Here is a 20,481-nt window from a genome sequence, read left to right on the forward strand (position 1 = left end):
ATAAAAAATTATCCAGACAACTGGAAACCACAGGGGACGCTCCCACTCATGGCAGGCAGACAAATCCTTTCAATACATCACCATACAAACAGAAAGCAAAAAAAAAAAAAGACATCTCATTGTACTCTTGCCAAGTACTTGCACTCCTTCACTCTTTCGTACACTCACTCTTCATTTCCTCCTCCTTCCATCTCCCTCCCTTACATTATGGCTTTCTGTCAGTGGATATACGTTTTTTTTCCTGCTTCCTCTGCAACCTCCCGCATTTCTCTTCTCTCGTTGATGGCAAATCATCTTCTGTAATGGACTGAGATGCTGACAGCCAAAGGTCACCTGATTCATGTCACGGCAACAGCTGGATTATGACGGAATATTCCCCCCGCCCCACATCACCCTCACCTCTCCTTGCATTATTCACTTCATCCCTCCGTCTTACTCAGTTTCTAATAGTCAGAGTCACTTTCTCTCTCTTTTACTCATTAATTCACTCTCTCTCCTCTGTACAAAAGGTGATGGCACAGGTTTCACTTCCTGTGCACAAGAAAATCACATTAACTGGTGCAAATTGTTTAAGTAAATCAGCAAATAAACCTGCAAGTTTAAACCCAAGAGGATCATTCCTGTTTGCTCACTTCATGAAAATCGTAAATGATAGAAATTCATAAAATCTTTTAAAACCAAGGAATTTTATAATAATAGTTTTATGTTTTCCTTGCAATTTCATCATTTTGGATATTTCTTTTTGCAAGTAAAAATACAAATATTTTTTTAAAATCCTTATCCAACAATCATGACCAAAAGAGTTTGTACTCCACAAAGACCAATTTCTAACGAACAAAATAGATACTGTATAGCTGAGAATAACAACAAAAAGAAGAACTGAAATTAGGTTTCTTGACTTTAAAATTCCATGACTTTTCAGGCCAGTAAGTCACAATTCTTATGGGACATTTATGAAAAATAGGCTGCTATTATAGGTTTTAATAATAAAACATTATAAGTGTACTTCAGGGGGAAAATTTGGCACATTTGATATGTAAAAATGAACTTATTTCTTATGCTGATTCCAACATGGATAATAACCCTAGAGATATACTAGTGAAAGCCCATATTAGACAGCAGTTCAACACTACTCAAGTGTTCAACTCTGATGGTAGAAATCCTTTCTCATATGCAAAATCCTGCTTAATTCTTGACTTGAGATGTTTGCCAAACTGCAGAACACTTCGATGTAAAAATGAGTGTTAAATACGCCCTCAAGAGACAATCACAGCACACTAAATCTAGCCCAAAAGTAAAGAAAGAACACTTTCAAACAGCGTTTTAGGAAGGATTTAAAAAAAAAAAAAACTCAGAAACACACAAAAAGTGTTAAATACGTTCTAGAACGTGACAGTTAAACGTATAGTCAATGCTCCGACCTCATCTTTCAAGAGCAAATTCATGCCGACACGCCTGGCCAATGACTCCATGACTGTGATCTTCAGTCGTTTTACCAGAAGCTGCCGTGTGATCTACTAACAAGTCAACAAAGCTCTTGTGAGTCATCCATCATGTTTAAGCACTGATATGGAGAGTATCAACATCTGCTGAAATGTCAGCCCTCAAATAAAGGCTGTGGAGCAGTGAGTCTATCACTGGAGTCACTTTAAACCCAACAGAGTGAATCACAAGGGCTTTCCCCACATAGGACCCCATTTTTATGTACTTATTGGGTTTTTCACCACTTGCATTGACAGGGACAGGCAATTACTGGGAAAAAAAAGAGAAGGAATGGGACTAGGAAATGTCAAAACCTAGATTTAAACAAGTGTCTTCTGCATGAGAAACTTGTCTGGAGCATGTGCACTATAACCAGTGCTGTTATTAACTAAAACTATTAAATTTGTCTTTGGTAATTGAAATGAAGCTGAAAATTCAATTAAATAAATATAAATATTAGATGGAAAAAAAAATTTAACCTAAACGAAAATTAAAAATGATGCCTTAGCAACTAACTGAAAGAAGTTGAAGCTGAAGTACTAAAATTACTGCAGTGTAACTGAAATAAAAATAAATTAAAGCTAAAACTAATAAAAATGATAAAAGCACACAAAATTACTAAAACCTAAATTTGCAATCTAAAGTTTAAATGAAAACTGAAAAATAAAAAAAAAGCTAATCCAAATTATGAAATAATACTATAATAGTAGTTAAATAATAAAAAAAAACACTGACTCCAACAAGGCCTAATTTGGAGGGGAATTTTTAATGACATCTTTTAAATTAAATTTAAATGTATTAATAAAGAAGAAATCATCAATATACATCCAATAAATCAATAACAATAAATAAATAAATAAATAATAACGATATAAAGTTGACTATTAATTTGACTATTAATTAACATCAACTTTTGTTGTATGGAAAAGAGCAGCCCACACATTCTGAAAAACATCTCCTTTTGCTTTTCACAGGAGAAAAAGTCTTATAAGTTGCAAATGGCATGAGGATGAGCAAGATGACAATTTTAATTTCGAGTGAACTATTCCTTTAACACATCACCAAAATATTAAAGGTAATCCTTGCTACTTCATAAACTCATTCAGAAGCAAATGCCCCCCTCACTGAAAAAAAAGTTGCACATACAACAGGGTGTGCAAATGAGACAGCAATAAAAAATACAAAGCTAAAGTTGCACGATTTATACAAGTTCATCAGAATTCCAATCTCAGCTTGTTGTAGACGCAGGGTGAGGTCGTTTTAACCAACAATGACCCCACTTTTCCATGCAAAAAGAATGTAAATCTTTCTTTGGAAAACACAAGAGAGCTGGGAGCTTGTTTTTAAGAGGCCTCACATTAGCAGAGATCCCATCTCCCTCCTGCTGCTCTCAGAGAGACAGAGAGAGAAAAGGGGTTTTGTGGGCTGCCTCCTATAGGGCCACTGACACGGGACGACTGACGGCCCAACCGGGCACAGATGTGAGTGGGAAAAGATTGATGCACTTCATATGAATAGTTCATTAAATAAACATTCTGAAACATAAAGCCGCTTTGTGTCAATACAGATCTGTAAACTCACTCAAGTGGGAGTATGGCATCTCTAATGTTCAGGAAACAGACACTTCTTGTGAACAAATCTGTTTAAAATGAAAATAAACAATGGAGTCCGAGTGAATGACTTTTGTGTGAATGACTCAAAAAGAACTGTGGCATTTACATTGATGTTTAACTCTTCACCTGCCATTGACAGAATTATTTTTTTTTACTTTTATGACACAAAGCTTCCTCGCTAGAATTTCCCAGCAATCCATGTTTTCATGTTTCGCGATCATCAAACATTCAACATCATATAAATAAGCATGAAGCTAGATTTTTTTTTTAAAGCAGAGACTCTGTTCTTTCTTTTGATATATTGTATGTTCAGATATTCATTCAATAAAATACTCTGGGTGCCATGAAAGTTTTGCGGGGGAAAAAATGCTGGAGCTGGCTGGCAGGGAAAGAGATAATTTATGGAATCTGGTGGATAATACTATGGTACTTCTATAGTCAAGTCTCTAATAATTTGAGGTTTGTAAAAATAGAATAGAATAGAATAGAACAGAATAGAATAGAATAGAATAGAATAGAATAGAATAGAATAGAATAGAATAGAATAGAATAGAATAGAATAGAATAGAATTTTACAGTTCAAATAATAACGTTTTGGACAGAGAAAACTGTATTATTTTTGACTGTATTAAACTGATATATGGGTTGAAATTATTTTTTATTGTAAAGAGAAAACTTAGTTTTATTGAAATAGAAACAAAAATGTTTTAAAACAAACCATGGTGTTATCATCATGATAGATTGAAGTAAACACCACGGTATGTTTCTGTAAGAGTGATGCTGGAATCAACTATTATACGCGATGAATGATTTACTGAAGTGTATTTGCTTAGACTATCCCAGTCAGACATTGCTAATGTGTAACCGATTGTACAAATTTATGAGGCGTTATGCAATTTCTCAGTGCAAACAAACATACAGGAATAAAGTGGGAAAAGCTGCACACAAGCCATCTTGGAATTCTCAAGGCTGAGTTTGGACTCAGACAGGGCTTAATAACACAGCGGGGGGGTTCTCTCCCTCCCCCACCAGAAAAGCATCAAGGCAGAACTCTCTGCAGACCGTGAAGCATGCTGGGTAATTCCAGAGAGGCTTTTGTTGAGCAGCGGTCAGATGAGGTCTATAACAGGTTCCCAGGAGAGGGACACAGAAGAATCGGAGGATGTGGAGAAGCGGAGAAGTTTGGGAAAAGTCTCCTGCAGATGAGGGAGAAGAAAAAAAATAATTCATTTGGATTCCTCTTTCACTCGGCTCAAACTCCAACCTGTCTCACTCAACTCCAGTGACTCAAAGGAAGAATCTCGCTTCTCTTTCTCACTCTTCACCCCTCCTCTCTCGCTCTCTCCTCTGCAGAGGCAATAAATCAAGCCTGTGCTCCCTCTCTCTCCCTCTCACTTTAGTAGATAACGCCGCACTGAGCTGCCAGCTCACTGGAGTTGTCGACAGCATGGCCGTATCAGCAGAAAAACACATAATACAAGAACATCATGTGCCATAATACGGCCCCCACAAATAAACTTTCCTCCCCAGTTTAGTGCTCTCTAGAGTGGGGTGGTACAGGACACGGGGAAAGGGAGTCTTAAGCCCTACTCGCACGAGACACGCATGGGGATTTTGATCCTGTTGGGATTTAGCATGTCATGTTGAAATTATGAAGCAAACTGTCTATTGTTTTTCCGGCTAACTGTTCTCATTTCATTTGACCCTCGTCGAATGGCATAAGTAAAGCAAATGCTGTCGTGTGCACCTTCCTTATCGCCAATTTTCTGGGTAAAACAACAGCACGCATGGCATCCCATCTAAAAATGAAATCAATTAGGAGAGTCTGATCATGAACTGCTCAAAATGGCCAATGTAGAAGCATCCTTAATTAATGCCTTCTCTTAATTATATAGATAATATTGTAGTTTAATTATTTACCCATAACCTCGCATCCAAAGCACATCATGTACTATAACACCCATATCTTGACAATAGATGCTGCCGCTTAGTAATTTCTACAAAGATCCCCCAATCCCATCCAAATCAGTTAGTTCAATTAGAGACATCTGACCTTAATGGTCTCAAAATAATTCAAACATAGTTTAAAAAAGGAATACCATCCGAAAAACGCTTAAAGCCATGGTGCACACTATGCGATTTATTATAGTCCTTTACGATTGTTGCTTGTCAGACTGTACGAACATGATCATCGCTGTAAGCCATGTCACACTGTAAGATCTCAGTTGTCATAAAATGTCAGAATGTATGGCGGTCAAGACGCGTTAAAAACGGATGCATGCAAGAAAACTGGAGTCTGGAGTTTTACATCATCAATCAATGACACGTTCGGTGACATTGAGCTGCATTACACGTGGGATTGAAATGGTGGCTACAAAGAAATCTCTATCGGTAATTTTGGTAATGGCTTGTCTTGAAAAACAAAGACATTTTTGACGGTCGTCGTAGGAGAAGTCACACTGCAGGACTGAGAGTCAAACCTTCTGACACTGCCAGAATTTCGTCTGAGGTAAAATTTGATCATTGGTCATTAATCGCCTGTCGGTGAACATGTCAAACTAACGATCAAAAACTAGGATTAGCAAAATTTGTCTCAGACGGCCAAATCGTGTCCAAAATCGCACAGTGTGCACCCGGCTTTAGACTCTTTTTGCACACTTCATTTTGACACATTTCATTCTCATCATTGCACACTATAAACAAAATCTGATGTCAAATGGTCTGCACCACTGCACCATCAAACAACATTCCACAACTCCTACATATTTGGCACTTTCAATGGATACTCATCCGATACACCGCCAAGATGCATAAATGATAGATGCACTTGACCTCTCTTAAGCATTATCAAAGAGCATCAGTAGATCACTGGGAGATATCTTTAAAAATGGATCAATCCATTTTCCAAAGTTTACAAAGGCATGCACCTTGCATGCACAATATTTTACCCAAAATCTTGAGTTTCAAACATTTCAGAAAAGACTACAAGCTTTACCCTTTTTTGCAGGTACCATTTGTTCCTTAAAAAAAAAAGAAAAAAAAAATCCCCATAAAATGTGCTACATTTCAAAATATTTTACAGGAAGTGGATCAATTTATAAAACACAAGTGAGAAGATCAAAGACAATAAGATGCACAAAAGTCTTTAAAAACATTGGTTTATAAGAAGGAGCTTGTTATATGAATGTTGTGTAGTTATACAAATGCTCATTAAAAGACTGCATGTTAGGTGGGAGGCACTGTACGAAAAAAACATTAACCTTTGCTTTTATTGAATAAAACAGCACAGACGAGAGAAAAACTCATGAGCCTAAAGTCATTACTACGAAACTTCAGTTCAGTTTTGCACTTAGTCATTTACAGTCTAGTATTGTATGATATTACATACAATAGTACTGTGGATAGTTAACTTGTATAAGTAAAATTAGGTGAAAGTAATTGTGAGTTATAACAGTCGGAAAGTTTGATGTTCTGCTCCAGCCCTGCTTTAAAAAAAAAAAAAAACATTTATTACGGAAGAGATAACGTACTGTCATCTGGTCATTATCACTAATAAACCCAGACAGGGTGATCAGGATATTTTGTATCACTCCAAAGCGGTTTATAATTCATCACACTCATTACATGCCTGTTTATCAAATAAACACATGAATGGACATAAAATATAAATCTAAGTTTAAAGTGTTTTATTATCATACTTATAAAGACTACAGATGAAACGGGTTTTCCAGTCAGTTATACAGTGCTGCTATGAAATTGTAGTTGACCATTTAGAATCAAGCATGAGTATTAAAATGTTTCATTACGCCTAGTTCATATAAACGGTTTTCCCCAGTAAAACTTTCGCCCATTGCGGTTTTTCACACGCTGTCTTGACACTTCATGAACAGGCTTCTGAGGCAGCCTGGGATTGTCAAGAGTTTTGAAATGAACACTAAAACAGTCTCCTAACCTCAGAGGGTCTGAAGAAGGAAGTCTTTAAGAAATTAGTGAAGACCTGCTGAAAACCTGCTTTAGCTATTGGTTGAGGGATTTCAAGGCAGAATCCGTGGCTTTGCAAATTAACGCTCGGCAGCGAGCCAACTCACACAGGGAGAGTGGAGGCCCTAATTATGAATTATAAAAATGTTTGCTAATTAGTCATTGCGTGGCAATTTGTCCACAGCATGCAGAAATCAATTTGGTGCTATCGCCGAGGGCTTTACCTGGCAAACGCGGCGCACAACAAGCCTTCAAAGCCAATGTCCATCATATCGCCAGCAACGTTTTGGCAGGAGCCGCACTGGCCAAAACTGGAAAGTGAAGAAAATTAGAACAAGATTCCAAATCACACAGGATTAAAAAAAAAGTAATGAGTGAAAAGCAGAGATGGCCAGAGAGAATATTTTTGAGCAAGTGTTTCGTAAACAAGGACGTAAGATAAAGAAAACCGGAGATAGCAGGAGCAAGAAAAGAAGAAAAAAAAAAGACCAGAGCAACCACGTTCACTCTAGCATTAGCAGCGGAGTTGTGTTCATCTTCATGTATTCATTTATGCTAAACACAAAGGGCAGGCTGAAGGGTGGTCAAGTCTTTGTTTATTAAAAAGCCATTAGAGATAGAGGAGGCACTGAAGCGCTCAATCATGCAGTGCAGACATTAGGTCCAGCTCAAGGGCACGTTTATTTTCACGGGCCACAGGATCTATATTATCAGACAGCAGCCCAGGAACTTCCTTTGTCTCATTCATATTAATATGCAGCTAGTAAGTTGAGAAACTGACCTGGCTGTTAAGAAAAATAGAATGATAAAGAGTGACCAATTGTGTCATGGTCAAGCAGTCAGCAGTTTAAAAAGATATATCAAATAAAAATATATACATATAAATACTAGAGTGTAAAACACAAAGATGTTAATGTGAACAACAGCAGAGGACTTAAGGCCAGTATCATCTTTACACATGTAAGCTAACGATCATAAAGTACACAAAGAGAGAGAAAGCTTCTCCGGGTAAGCACTTTGTTTGCTAGAACTCAGCGTCCTTGGCTAATTTAGCATGCTGATCCTAAAACACCGTCAGCCCGTCACGACCTTCCCTTGAACTGCCCTAGATCAGTTCACAGAACTTCACACACACTTATAATCTCTGTTAGCACTTTGTCTTCACACAGTTGAGATGTCAGATGACAAAAAAAAAAACACTCTCTCTGAAATGTGAGTGATAGCACCTCTTAGCGCAAGACGTTCATTGAAAAAGGAAGAAAAAAACAGCTTATCTAACAGAAACACTATTGAACGCTGTAGAGCAATTACCAATCCTCCACAGACAACAAGCAGAAATGGGCCGAGATAATCAGCAAAGAACGGGGTAAACAAGAAGCTTTTCAGTATCAGAGCCAGTGATATGAAAACTGGCTTTCATCATTTAATAAAAATGAAGTGAAAAGGTATTTTTGGCTAGGATGCCCTTACAAGGGATGTGCAAAGTTACATGGCTGACTGACTGACTAGTCAAATATTCGATCTTATGGAATCCCAGTATAATTAGGCTGGATTCAAGACAAGTTGACCAGAAGCAACTTGGACATGTTTCTTAGTGGCCATTTACATAAGCTGTGCAAAATGGCTAGACAAAGCAAAGCAACGCAAAGGCATAGCAACTTTGCTAAGCATCTAGTCAGTAGTCGGATGATTAGTGTCCCATCCTTAGACCTAGAATATCTAACTGCGAATACAAGTTTAAAGATTAATTATATCACAATTTGAAGTGAAAATGCAGATAAGAGGCAAACATAGAAATCAAATGTTTTTAGAGCAATTCGTCCGAAAGCACGGGGTGATTTCGCGGTGGGTGGGCACAGATTCCACATTACCACATAACGGGCTTTGAGCAGCCTGTATTTAATCCACACTGATCTGATGGGATTAACACATCGAGGTCAGGCTACTGCTATCAGGCCTGGCTCCAAGCTCTTTTTCTTACCGGCCCAGGATAAACTGGCCCGTCAGAACCTCTGCTTTCTGCTCCAAGCAGATCTGGAGACCGCCAAGCCATCTGGCTCACGCTCCCAGAGCCAGAATCCAGGTTCACGCGGAGAGCTGGAGGATTTTATAAGCTCCGAGCTACTGACCTCCAAACCACAAAGATCACACAATTGCTAACCACATCAGACAATAATTTGTGGAGCGGCAAACCAACACAAACATGCACACACTCTTAAGCAAAGCACCAAACCTATAAGAGTCACAGTGTGGCTCTTTATTCCTCACGGCCAAATGTGGAGGACACAATCTTCAATAACTGACTGTAGTAAAGAACATCATCAAATATCAAGCACTATACTTGCTAATGATAATTTCTTTACGCCGATGGTGCTTTGGGCTTCACACATTTGTTTCACTCGATCATCTACTGTGCCAAAGTAACCAACTTCCAAACTCTACCTTGAGGAAATATGGAGCCGACTGAACTTCACAAGGTATGTTTACACGCACTAATTTTTGTCATTAGGAATGAATCCAATCCTTTCTGTTCATATGAACCCTAAATGTTGCAATCAGATTAACATATTAGAAAGAAAACTTCAACACATCCATATACTGTACTGTAGTGCCATTTGCCACATTCAGAACCAGATAAAGCCACCACGAGTATAACTGGTGTTTTTCCATTGATAGCATAGCTAAAAAGAAAGCTGACATTTATCTCAGAAGAGATTTTTAAGCAAATAATTAGTATATATTTATTTAGTCTCATCCACTGACCAGTCTGTAAGACATGAGACGAAAATAAACTTCTGCATGTTCGTATGACACATCACGGCACAGCACGTGTGTGAAAGGTATTTTTGAATCCAATTAAGAAAATGGTTTACATGGTCATTTTTTTCCTAATGATCAAATTATTTCAGGTCTACACCAACCATTTCAATTGAATCTGAATTTAATTCAGATCAAGCTCAGTCGGATCAACTGAGATGTTTATATGAAGACTTTTCAATCAGACTGGGCCATCAATCCAATTATAGACAAATTTTGAATACATTTTAACATAGCAACAAATGTTCTTCGCCTATAGCATTATTACCTGTATATGTACACAGACAGTGAGTGTGATGATGTCCCGCCCACATATAGTGACATCATGTGCTATAATCTACAGCGAGCAGGACTGAAGGCTTGAGGTTTAAAAAAATTAAATATTGATATATTAAAGTAACTATTGTTATTCATAATACAGAAGGCAGTTGTCCATTAGAAGTGCCTGCCATTTTATAAATTACAGCAAATCTTCAATTAAAAGACATTCTCTCTAATGTTCTAGTCACGCTTGGGGTAAACGGTGCGGCCCATATCCATAAAGCCATAGTGTGGAAAATTATCTTGCCAGTTTGATTAGACACTGACATCGCTGAAGGAGCAGGAAGAGATATGGAGAGAGAGAGAGAGAGAGAGAGAGAGAGAGAGAGAGAGAGAGAGAGAGAGAGAGAGAGAGAGAGAGAGAGAGAGAGAGAGAGAGAGAGAGAGAGAGAGAGAGAGAGAGAGCTGAAGAAATGATTGTGGATATATATACAAAATTAAAAGAAAAGACTGGCAGCAGTACCGCATGATTTTTATGTGCAAGTTTATTGGACTTGGACTCAAAATCTGCTGCAATATCTTTTAATAGACAGGACATGGGGGAAAAAAGTGACAGTAGGTACACACATCCCAGAATCCTCTCTCATCACGTATACTCATGCACACAAACACACGGGCACATTTCTAGGAGAATTCATATTTATGGATACTCAGAACAGGGTCCATAAGTCTAAGATCACTAATCCTTACATATAAAAATATTAATAATTAATACATTTGTTACATTACCATCAACATGACAAATTAAATGAAAAGCTGAACTGAAAAATTAGGAAAAGTTGAAAGACATTATATATAAATACACAAGTAAATAAATGAGTAAATTATGACTTAATGTAATGCCATAGTTTTTAAACTGTTCAAAATCCTAAAATTTTATAAAAAATAAATAAATAAAATTCTTCTAAAATGTGGTCTCAGACATCTGGACTCCAAATCATTTTGGTTTACTTTCAGATTAATTTGTTTCTTTCTATTTTGTCTGTTTTATTAATTACAGAGGATACAGATCTTTCTCTCTCCGTGATCTGAAGGCAAGCTCATATACTGTAGGCCTAATATGATAATTTTCAAATTACTCTTTGCAGCTCACAACTGCATGCCAATAAAACGTGCAATTTCATTTTTCCCCAAAATAATCACAATAAATGTCTAGTATAAGGAACGTGACAATGTGGTCTGGTACCCCATCGGCACCTTGTCATTTCAAGTTAATTGTGTCTGCTTGATCACTGCGCCAGATATCCTAACCAGGCTGCCCCCCAACTGGGACTCTATCTTCATCTATGAGGACTAGAAATGGGAAATCACAGCAAATAGATTACGTAAAGAGACAATTTACCCATAAATGAGAATTCTGTTATGAACAGCTACATCTCAGTCAGTTTCTCACAGCTATTGTATGGCTAGTATAAAAGCAGCAAAAGAGTCACATTTTTGGAGCCTGACAGCCATTGGTCACCATCCACTTTTTGCTATAAGGAAAAGAGTAACCGGGATGTTTTGCTAAAAAATAAGAATGCACTATATATTGGCCAATTTATTGTACTTATTTTAAATAATTTTAATTCAAGTAATGATGCCTAAATTAACTTGTAGCATTTCTGTTAGGACCACTACCATCAAATACGATTGACAATTAGCATACAGTTTGGATTGGCGGTATGGTTCCGTTCTGGGCGAGAACTCCCTCGAAGAGCAGGGAGAGCAGCAATAACCCCCTTGGGGTAAACAGAACAGAACCAACATGAATGTTTGCAAATAGAAGATTTTAAAGTACAACATAATTCGAGAATTTATTCTGATTCAAGGGGAATCAGAATGCCAAATCCTGACTGGGCGAGAGGTGGAGCTGGGGATGGAGGAAGGGTAATTCACTCCTGAGAAACGCGATAGCTGTTGATAATACTGAAGGAGCTTATATATGTATACAGTGATAGGCGTCGTATTCCTATAGGTAGATGTGGATCAGCTGAGCGTCAGCTGATGCGAGCTTGACTAACGTGACCTGCCAGAACTAACGCTACGCTTGATTTTTAACTGATTGTGAGTGTTTGTGATTGTGATTGTGTCTGAGTGTTTTATTTTTTATTCCTTTAGACAAAATATTACAGAATTTTAAAATCAATGATCAGCCATATCATATCCTCTTATAATTATCTGCCAGAATTAGTTGAGCAACATGAGGTGAAGTAGATGATGACAGATTTTCTTTTTGGGGTGAACTGTTAAACGTACTAAGGGGCGTCTGTCAGACAGCGGCCCCCTTTCTACTGTTCTTACCAAGCCTTTTGGTCAAAGAGCAGACGCAGACCCTTCATTAAACAGATTACATACTGTCTAGAGCAGCAGGGGCAATGCCTGGTAGTCCACAGGGGAGGAAAAAAACACAACCGCTGGTGGTTGATTGCATACGCCTATCGCTGTGGGAAACATTCTCACACGAGAAGCCACTCTCCTCTGGTCTCCGTTCACTGGTCAGTCTGAAACCCCTGCCTGAGAGCAACACACGCCACTCACCAGATGGCTTCCCAACTGCAACCGGTGCTTCAATGAGAATGTGGTGATACACATCTCATTAAGCAATTAAAATGCCCCCATCGCTCTCATGTCCGCCAGGTCCCCCTGGGGGAGCAGCACGACGTGAATGCGATTTGGAAAATGTGACTGGAAATACCAACAATCCGAATAAGACCTACGCGTAATTAAAAGCTCATCCTTCGCTATGTTAATGGTCACGAAGAGGAGAGCGAGCGACGCTCCCAAAGTCTCAGGAGCCGAGAGAGATTTAAATGTAAACAAGCCCGTTAAACTTGTCTAACAAGCATGCAGATTGGCACAGCTGTCAGATGGCTTCCAGCCTGTTGGTGGGAATGGCACTGGCTTCCATGAACTGTAACTCACTGGACTGACAACAGGTGTTTAACCCTGTGCTGTGGCTCCTAATCTCAACAATAAGCAGCTAAGACTGAAGAGCGTAAGGGTGAAGTACACATCTCAGAATATTTTTGAATAAAAAGGATTTCACAAATGTGAAAAATAAACTTTAAATGTCAACATCATGACAACATCTATATTTAGGGAGCCAGGCTGCAATTAAAAGGATAGCAAATGCAACCAATCAACACACTGTGATTCACAAACAAATGACTTACGAACCTTTCTTTATTAACGAATCAGTCATATAAAAATGACAGATTTCTGAAAATAATCAGAAATATTAAAAATGTAAAATAAGAAGTTCCACATTCTTGCTGATCTTTTAACTATAACAACCGACAAAGCATAAAATTACTTTAAAGGTGTAGTAAGCTATTTCGGAGAAACACTGTAAATATTTGAAATCAATCCAAACAAACACACCCCTCCTTTCATTGCTCCACACTCAAAATGCACGAGCGGATGTCTCACCAGCACCACAGCAGCTCCAGACAAACAATGACACTCAAAAATATCCTGTTACTATAGCTAACTTTACAACAACAGCATATCTTGGTTCAGTGAAACAAAACCAATGTTACTTATGTATGCCTGATCATAACCCTTCATTTTTCCTTTGATATTCCTGTTCCTATTATGACCTTTTCTCTTTTGTAATGTCGCTCAGCTATCTCTATTTCTACAGTCTTTCTTCAAATCTCGCTCTTGCCTTCATGAGTGTATACGCCCCCCGAACTGCTGATTGGCTACAAGCGTGTTGTTGTGCTTAGCCCAATCCACTTTCAACAGCGTTTCTCAGAAATTGCTTACTGCACCTTTAATGCACATCCCTGTGAAATGTTCAACCACTGCAACAGGTTGAACTGACAACTGTGATTATTACAACCATCTGCATCGAGCAATTATGAAATCTGGTAACTAAAAAAAAAACTTTTAAAGGTTTGTTTGTTTTTACTTGAAAACCAAGTCTAAAAACACATCATGAAGCCCAATAGAAAGAAAAACAGCCCAGCAAATCTCAGCCGTTCAAAATCTCCATAAGAGATTTCATGGGTCATAAACAGCCCCCCTTTTCTCAGCCTTCAATGTGACCACCATCACGATTCAATTGTCTTATTTTAGTATTACTTTTCATTTTTCTTAAGCACCCAAAATTTAATTCTGAGCATTTTTACCAATACAAAAAAACCATCTCGCTTTTTTTAATTTAGCTAGTTTCACAGCTTTCGAGAAAAAGCAATGTGCAAAGTTTCAATCTTTCAATGCACCCTGCATTGGTCCTTTGAAATCACTGTAACTAATGTAAAAAAGAGTGCTTAGATCTGTGCAACAAAGCAGCATATCAAATCCGAATTATCTACGCACAGTATTTCCCATCTAATTATCAGAATAATGCAGATATTAAAAATGAGAAATGACAAAACTTCTCACCTCTTTTACCACTGACCCTGTGCTAATTTCACAGACAGAACGAACATGTACACATGCGTGATAAATTAGAGAAGAACAGCACTGGTGTGGTCTGTCTGCCTTTATCACAGGAGAGATTAATCAAGGAGAGGAATGTGCATCCATATCAGTGCTGCATTCCTAAGGTCGCCAAAAGCAACAAGAGTAATGGCATCGCTGTGATACGAGGGATGTTTTACACTCGAGGGTATGTTGGATCTAGACTGTGTTCTTTTAGGTAGAGGAGTCGGGCTGGTGATTACTTGCTAAATCTGATCTGATGTATTTGACTTTGCAGGGCTTAGATAATTTAATCCACAAAAATCCTATTAAAAACTAAAACAGTCTACGTGCATGGCTCTGAGATGGATTTCACATCGTTGCAAAAGTCAACATAATACACTCCACAAACAGTAACTAACTCCTTATAAACAGACAGAAACGGAATCTAAATGGTTTTGTGTCACCATCATATGTAAGTGGAGAAATATAATGAAGTCAAATTGACATTTCTTATCCAGAATACAACAAGTTGACACTGACTACCGATGGCCAGTTATTCCTGACATGACTGCTATGGAGTGTCCTGATGTGGGGAGTTCTGTAACCACTATCCTGGCAGCCAGTACACACAGTGTTTACAAGGGGCTGTTTTACAACACAGTAATTTTCCACCTCCATCATTGGAGAAAACACAAACATGCAGAAATTGAAACTGACACAAACATTTGACACAGCAAGTCCTGTCTTCCACCTGAAATAATAGGATAGGACCCATGTTCACTTCACAAAACTTTAACACGGTAAACATTTTGACAAAATGTTATAATTACTAAAATTCCTGTAACTATACAATAAAGCTGTGGTAACCAAGTAAAAGCCAGAACTAAATATGAAATCACAGACAGATTTCTAATGTGTTTCGTCATTTTCAGTAGCCTATGTTACTCAACAGTTATTCAAAACTAAAATACTATGGTCACCATGTTCATTTTTTGAAAGGTTGTCATCCAGTTTCAAACAACAGAAATTGCAACTAAACTCATAACATTGTGGGCTTTGCACACTTGAAACCGTTAACCCTATCATTGTTAACCTCAGGTAAACTTAATCCTAGGTTATCTTGTTTCATGCTGTTCATGCTTTACCCTGAGTAGTCAGGTTTCCGATATCTTACTGTACATTTATAAACTGCGGGTTAGCTTTCTTATTCGGTTATAATGTCAACAACACTGCTTTGATGGGGTGGAAAAAGCACGCGACCTGTTTTAAAAACCACTTGCCCGTCCGTGGAAATGTCACCTAGACCCACTGTGCTTGTCTTACGTCTTCTGTGATACTTTCTGTGATATTTTAACCGTTTCACTTAAACTCAACAGCGCATGAAAGTTTACGTCAGTTCGTGAATATTTGGTTGTCTGTTGCCGAACAACTATTTAAGTTCTAGCATCGCAAGTAGTGCAGGGTTTAACAAATCAATGCAGTGCTAACCCTCTTTACAAATATGAAACGTTTCTTTACCCAGGCTTAAAACTGGCCTCACCTGGGGTTTCGACCAAAGTTCAGTATGAAAAGCCCATATAAAAAGTGAAATATGAGTAGGCAATACCCATTTGTGGATATTATACTGTTGTTTATAGCCTATGTATTGCGCATTGGCATATTGCAGATGAGGGCAAGTGGCATTCTTGACTCACTAAAGTTTTTCTACACACTGGCTATGCCTCAAACCCCACTGAGACAGTATTTTGTGACTGCAGCCGCCCCAAAAATATCGGTAGACTGCTCACTGGGTTGAGGCACTGACAATATTTCCCCCCCAAAAAAACAATTCTACACGCATCACCTTTGGTTTTTCATCCGGCTCTCCTTTTTGTTCAAAACCCCCGGAACGCAGTTGGTCAGTTCGGTCCAGTCCGCATGTAAGCCACAACTCCAACCGGTAGAGAACCGAGAGAAGAGCCAGGTCTCTTTCCTGTTGGGTCGGTAACAGGTACACTTCTTCTGTCCCGGTCTACAGTCGCACGGAACCTCCAGCCTGACATTCTGCACCAGGTGTCTCCCGAACGTGGTGCCGCCGGTCTTCTGGATGTGGAGGAACACGATCACATCATCCCCTTTGATTTCAAAATCCAAGCTCCGCTCCAGATCCCTGATGGGGAAATAGTATTTCTTCACGTAATGTGGATCAGGAGTCGGGAAGAGATCCGCATCGTCTTCCAGCATGTACCCGTGCGGAGAGCCGAAGTTCATCATCCCCGGAGCCACGTACTGATACAAAATCAGCATGAACAGAACCGAGCCGACAACGATGAACAGAAATTTACTGCTCCTCTCAACCATGTTCCTTCCAGTGAGGAGGTTCATGTGTTACCATTTCACGGTTGCCTGTTATTTAGGGTGTCTCCATATAAACACACGGCAGTCAGAGCATCGCGCGCGGAAAGTGAATCGTCAGACACATTGGATCAGAATGGGAACGGTCGGACTCATTGCATCAGAAGTGTTGCAGTATACGATCCAGTACGGCGCGATCTCCCTCCTTCCACCACTGTATGACACAGTGTGTTTAAAGTCCTCGACACATCGCTGTGAAGCTCCTCCAGCAGCGTGCACAGCGACACCCACTTTCCCAACACACGCGCGCGCTCCACACTCTCTCAAACACAAATGGGCACAATATTTAGTTTCTAGAGAACGCCCGCTATTCTTATTGCATTTTGATATTTCTGTAAAGACAGCAGCGTTTCCTCACAAAAAGCCAAGCAGGCAGTGAAAAAAAAAAAAATAAAAAAAAAAAATAATAATAAAATTAACCGGGGAAAATGATCGACAGTAGAAAAAAATAAGATAAAATAAAATATGATGTTCCTAATAGAAGCATGAATCTGCCTCAAACTGACTACAAACAACATCCCCCTTACGAATTTAGAAATTACTTGAATCAAAAATGGATAAACTTGACGAGACTTTGAATTAATAAAAAGCATGTTAATATAAAAAGTATAATTATTAAATGAAAACAACTACAAAAACACAACAAAAATATAAAATCTTTCTAGTTTTATATAAAAATAAGTAATAAAGTAATAAGTTCCCAATAAGTAATAAATAAAAAGTGTATGTCTACTTATGACATACAAAAATGTAATAAAATGAAAAACATACATGAGGATACAGTACAATTTCAAATACATGTTACGTTTAAAATGCTTTAAATTATAATGCAGTGATTTCAACTATCAGTAGTAAAATTAGTCGCTCAACTGCGTTATAGTCCTTGCTGGAAAAAATGAAATTATGTAATAGATTAAATTCTGTGATGATATTAAAAAAAATGTAATGATAGACTTGCCAAATATCAATTTGTCATTGAGCAGAAAAAATATGTATGCCCACCTCTGATAAGATAGAAATCCTAATTAATTTGCAAAAGAAAAGTTTGTATTTTGAATGAGAGCCCACACCCCAACTTGAAAACACAGTGAAACATAAAATCAACACAGAGAAACGGTTTTGCTAGTACTCAGCCTGGACTCCTCCACCACAGCTAGTGGGCAGTATTGAGAGCTGTGTTGTATAGAGTTGTGTATAGAGAACTGTAGTCGTGTTTTGCCATTGGCTTTTGATTTTGCCTCATTAATGTGCAAGAGTAGCATGCCTCTCAAATTAATATATTTTATTATTATTTTGTTGTTGTGTGGGGAATTGCATGTACAAAATCTCAGTGAATGTGCTCGGAGAAGCCAGCAAAAAGAATTATGAATTATATCAATTAAATTCTATAAATATTGGTATTATACAAAAAGTTTACTCCATTAAAACTACTTTACCTCAATCATATTTACCTCTTCCATTTCAAACACAATGACAGGTGAATGAAAACCTAAGTAAACTCACTGACATCTATGTAAACCATCATTCTCATAAACTGATGAAACTAATGCTTATGGGTATACATTACTTAGCTAATTCACACAAACATTAGTAATTCCCCTGGCTTATATCTCTCTTCTCAAAATGCCCCGATCTTGTACAAATTAACTCAAGCAAATGATGTTTGCAACTTGGTCGCTTAAATACCGCAAGCCAAATTAACATATTTTTATTTACAACTTCAGCGGCGGCCTGAAGAAAGCCTGTCATTTGATATCATGATTATTACGCCTGGGGACTCACTGCATAATGAAGCTATGGAAATGCTGTGTTGTGGCTGATCATTTGTCGTTTCACTAAGATAAATTGTAAAGTGTGTCCTGCCCTCTGGTTCTGTTCTGCTGTTACAACATCTTCACTTGTCACATGGTGGGCTCCATCATGCATAACCTTTTCACTCAAGCACTGCATTGTCAGAGTAATGCACAGTATGCTTCATGTATGCTTTGGGTGAATGCAGGGTAACCAACCATAGTGCATAGTTGCCAACTGTCCTGAATAATGCAGTTATTCAGAGTTTTGTATGAGACTGCCATGCCATTGTCAAGCTAATGTGGTATTAATCTTAAATGGTAATCTTAAATAATTCCACCCCTAATCAGCACGGAGAAGCAAAAAGAACTGTGATTGAGCTGGTGATTTTTGACCGTGACAAGCTGCAATATGGACCAGACCTTATGATATTTAGCTAACTTTTATCTGTTGGCTTGTTATGCTCAAAAGTTTACATACAGTACACCTTGCAGAATCTACAAAATGTTAACTATTTTAACAAAATAAGAGGGATCATACAAAATGCATGTTATTTTTTATTTAGTACTGTCCTGAATAAGATGTTTTACATAAAAGATGTAAAAAAAAAAAAATAGCTGCAACACGATGCATTAGGGGCCGAGGGTGAAAACTTTTTGAATTTGAAGATCAAGGTAAATTGTACTTAATTTGTCTTCCGGGAGACATGCAAGTATGTTATGTTGCTTCCGAAGGGCAGTACTAAAAAAAAATTAAAAAAAGATATTTAAACAAAATAAGAAACATTTTGACATTTTCAAATCAGTTTCCATTTATTTTTCACTAGATTTGTTACTATGTTAATTAAAATGTCTAAAATACAAAGCACTTTATTTGAAGTGTGTTTGTTCATCTTATTTATGCACATTCACAGTTCTGTGGTGTTATAATTTAGGGTTGCTAAACTGATATGGGTGTAATGGTGTGTGACACTTTAGTATAAAATTAGTCTATTTTTTAAACAACAGCAACAAAATCGTATGCTAGTAATCCAAAAAGTGACAGCATGTATCTTTATCACTTAATTCAGTCAAACAGTTTTTGCATAGCTGCTGGCATATCAATTCTGTGCACTGTAGCATTTTGATATGGTCGTCATCTGCCCCCAGTGGTTTCCTTAAAGGGATAGTTCACCCAAAAATGAATATTTTGTCATCATTTACTCACCCTCATTTTCCAAATCTCTATGCATTTCTTTCTTCTGCAGAACACAAAATGTTTTAAATAATGCTGAGGTCAACTTTGGACTCCATTGACTTTCATTTTATGGACCAAAAAACACTGAGACGTTTTTTTGTTCAATATTGTGTTCTGTGTTCCTGAAGAAATAAAGTCATACCGGTTTGGAACAAACACGAGGGTGCGAAGGTTTGATATTCAGTCTGAAAAAGAATAACGAGAAAGGGACCAGAGAGTAAATTATGACAGAATTTTTTCATTTTTGGGTGAGGTATTACTTTAAATCTCAAATGGCATACGTGGTATAAAGAAATGGAGAGTTTACTTCACTCTCCTAAAAGGAAACTCAAATTTTTATTTTGTTCAGCTGAAATTGGAAACCCTAGCTGCAAGATGTAATATTGATGAGAATATTGGTTTGCCACAACTATCTCTTCTGTGATGAATTGTCTTATGAAAGAAAGCAGGTTTT

The 20,481-nt window shown here is 37.9% G+C and overlaps 1 protein-coding gene across 1 annotated transcript in view; it reads right to left on the reverse strand.

Moving 5' to 3' along the window:
• Positions 1 to 17,269, reverse strand: part of hs6st1a (heparan sulfate 6-O-sulfotransferase 1a) — a 123,093-nt gene extending 105,824 nt beyond the window's left edge. The window contains exon 1 of the mRNA XM_079877590.1: positions 16,450 to 17,269. Coding sequence (XP_079733716.1) covers positions 16,450 to 16,970 — 521 coding nt within the window. The 5' untranslated portion in view covers positions 16,971 to 17,269. The remainder of the gene's footprint in view (positions 1 to 16,449) is intronic.
• Positions 17,270 to 20,481: the final 3,212 nt, after the last annotated feature.

The sequence above is a fragment of the Squalius cephalus genome (genome assembly GCF_949319135.1).
Source record: "Squalius cephalus genome assembly, chromosome: 7".
Classification (NCBI taxonomy): Eukaryota; Metazoa; Chordata; class Actinopteri; order Cypriniformes; family Leuciscidae; genus Squalius; species Squalius cephalus.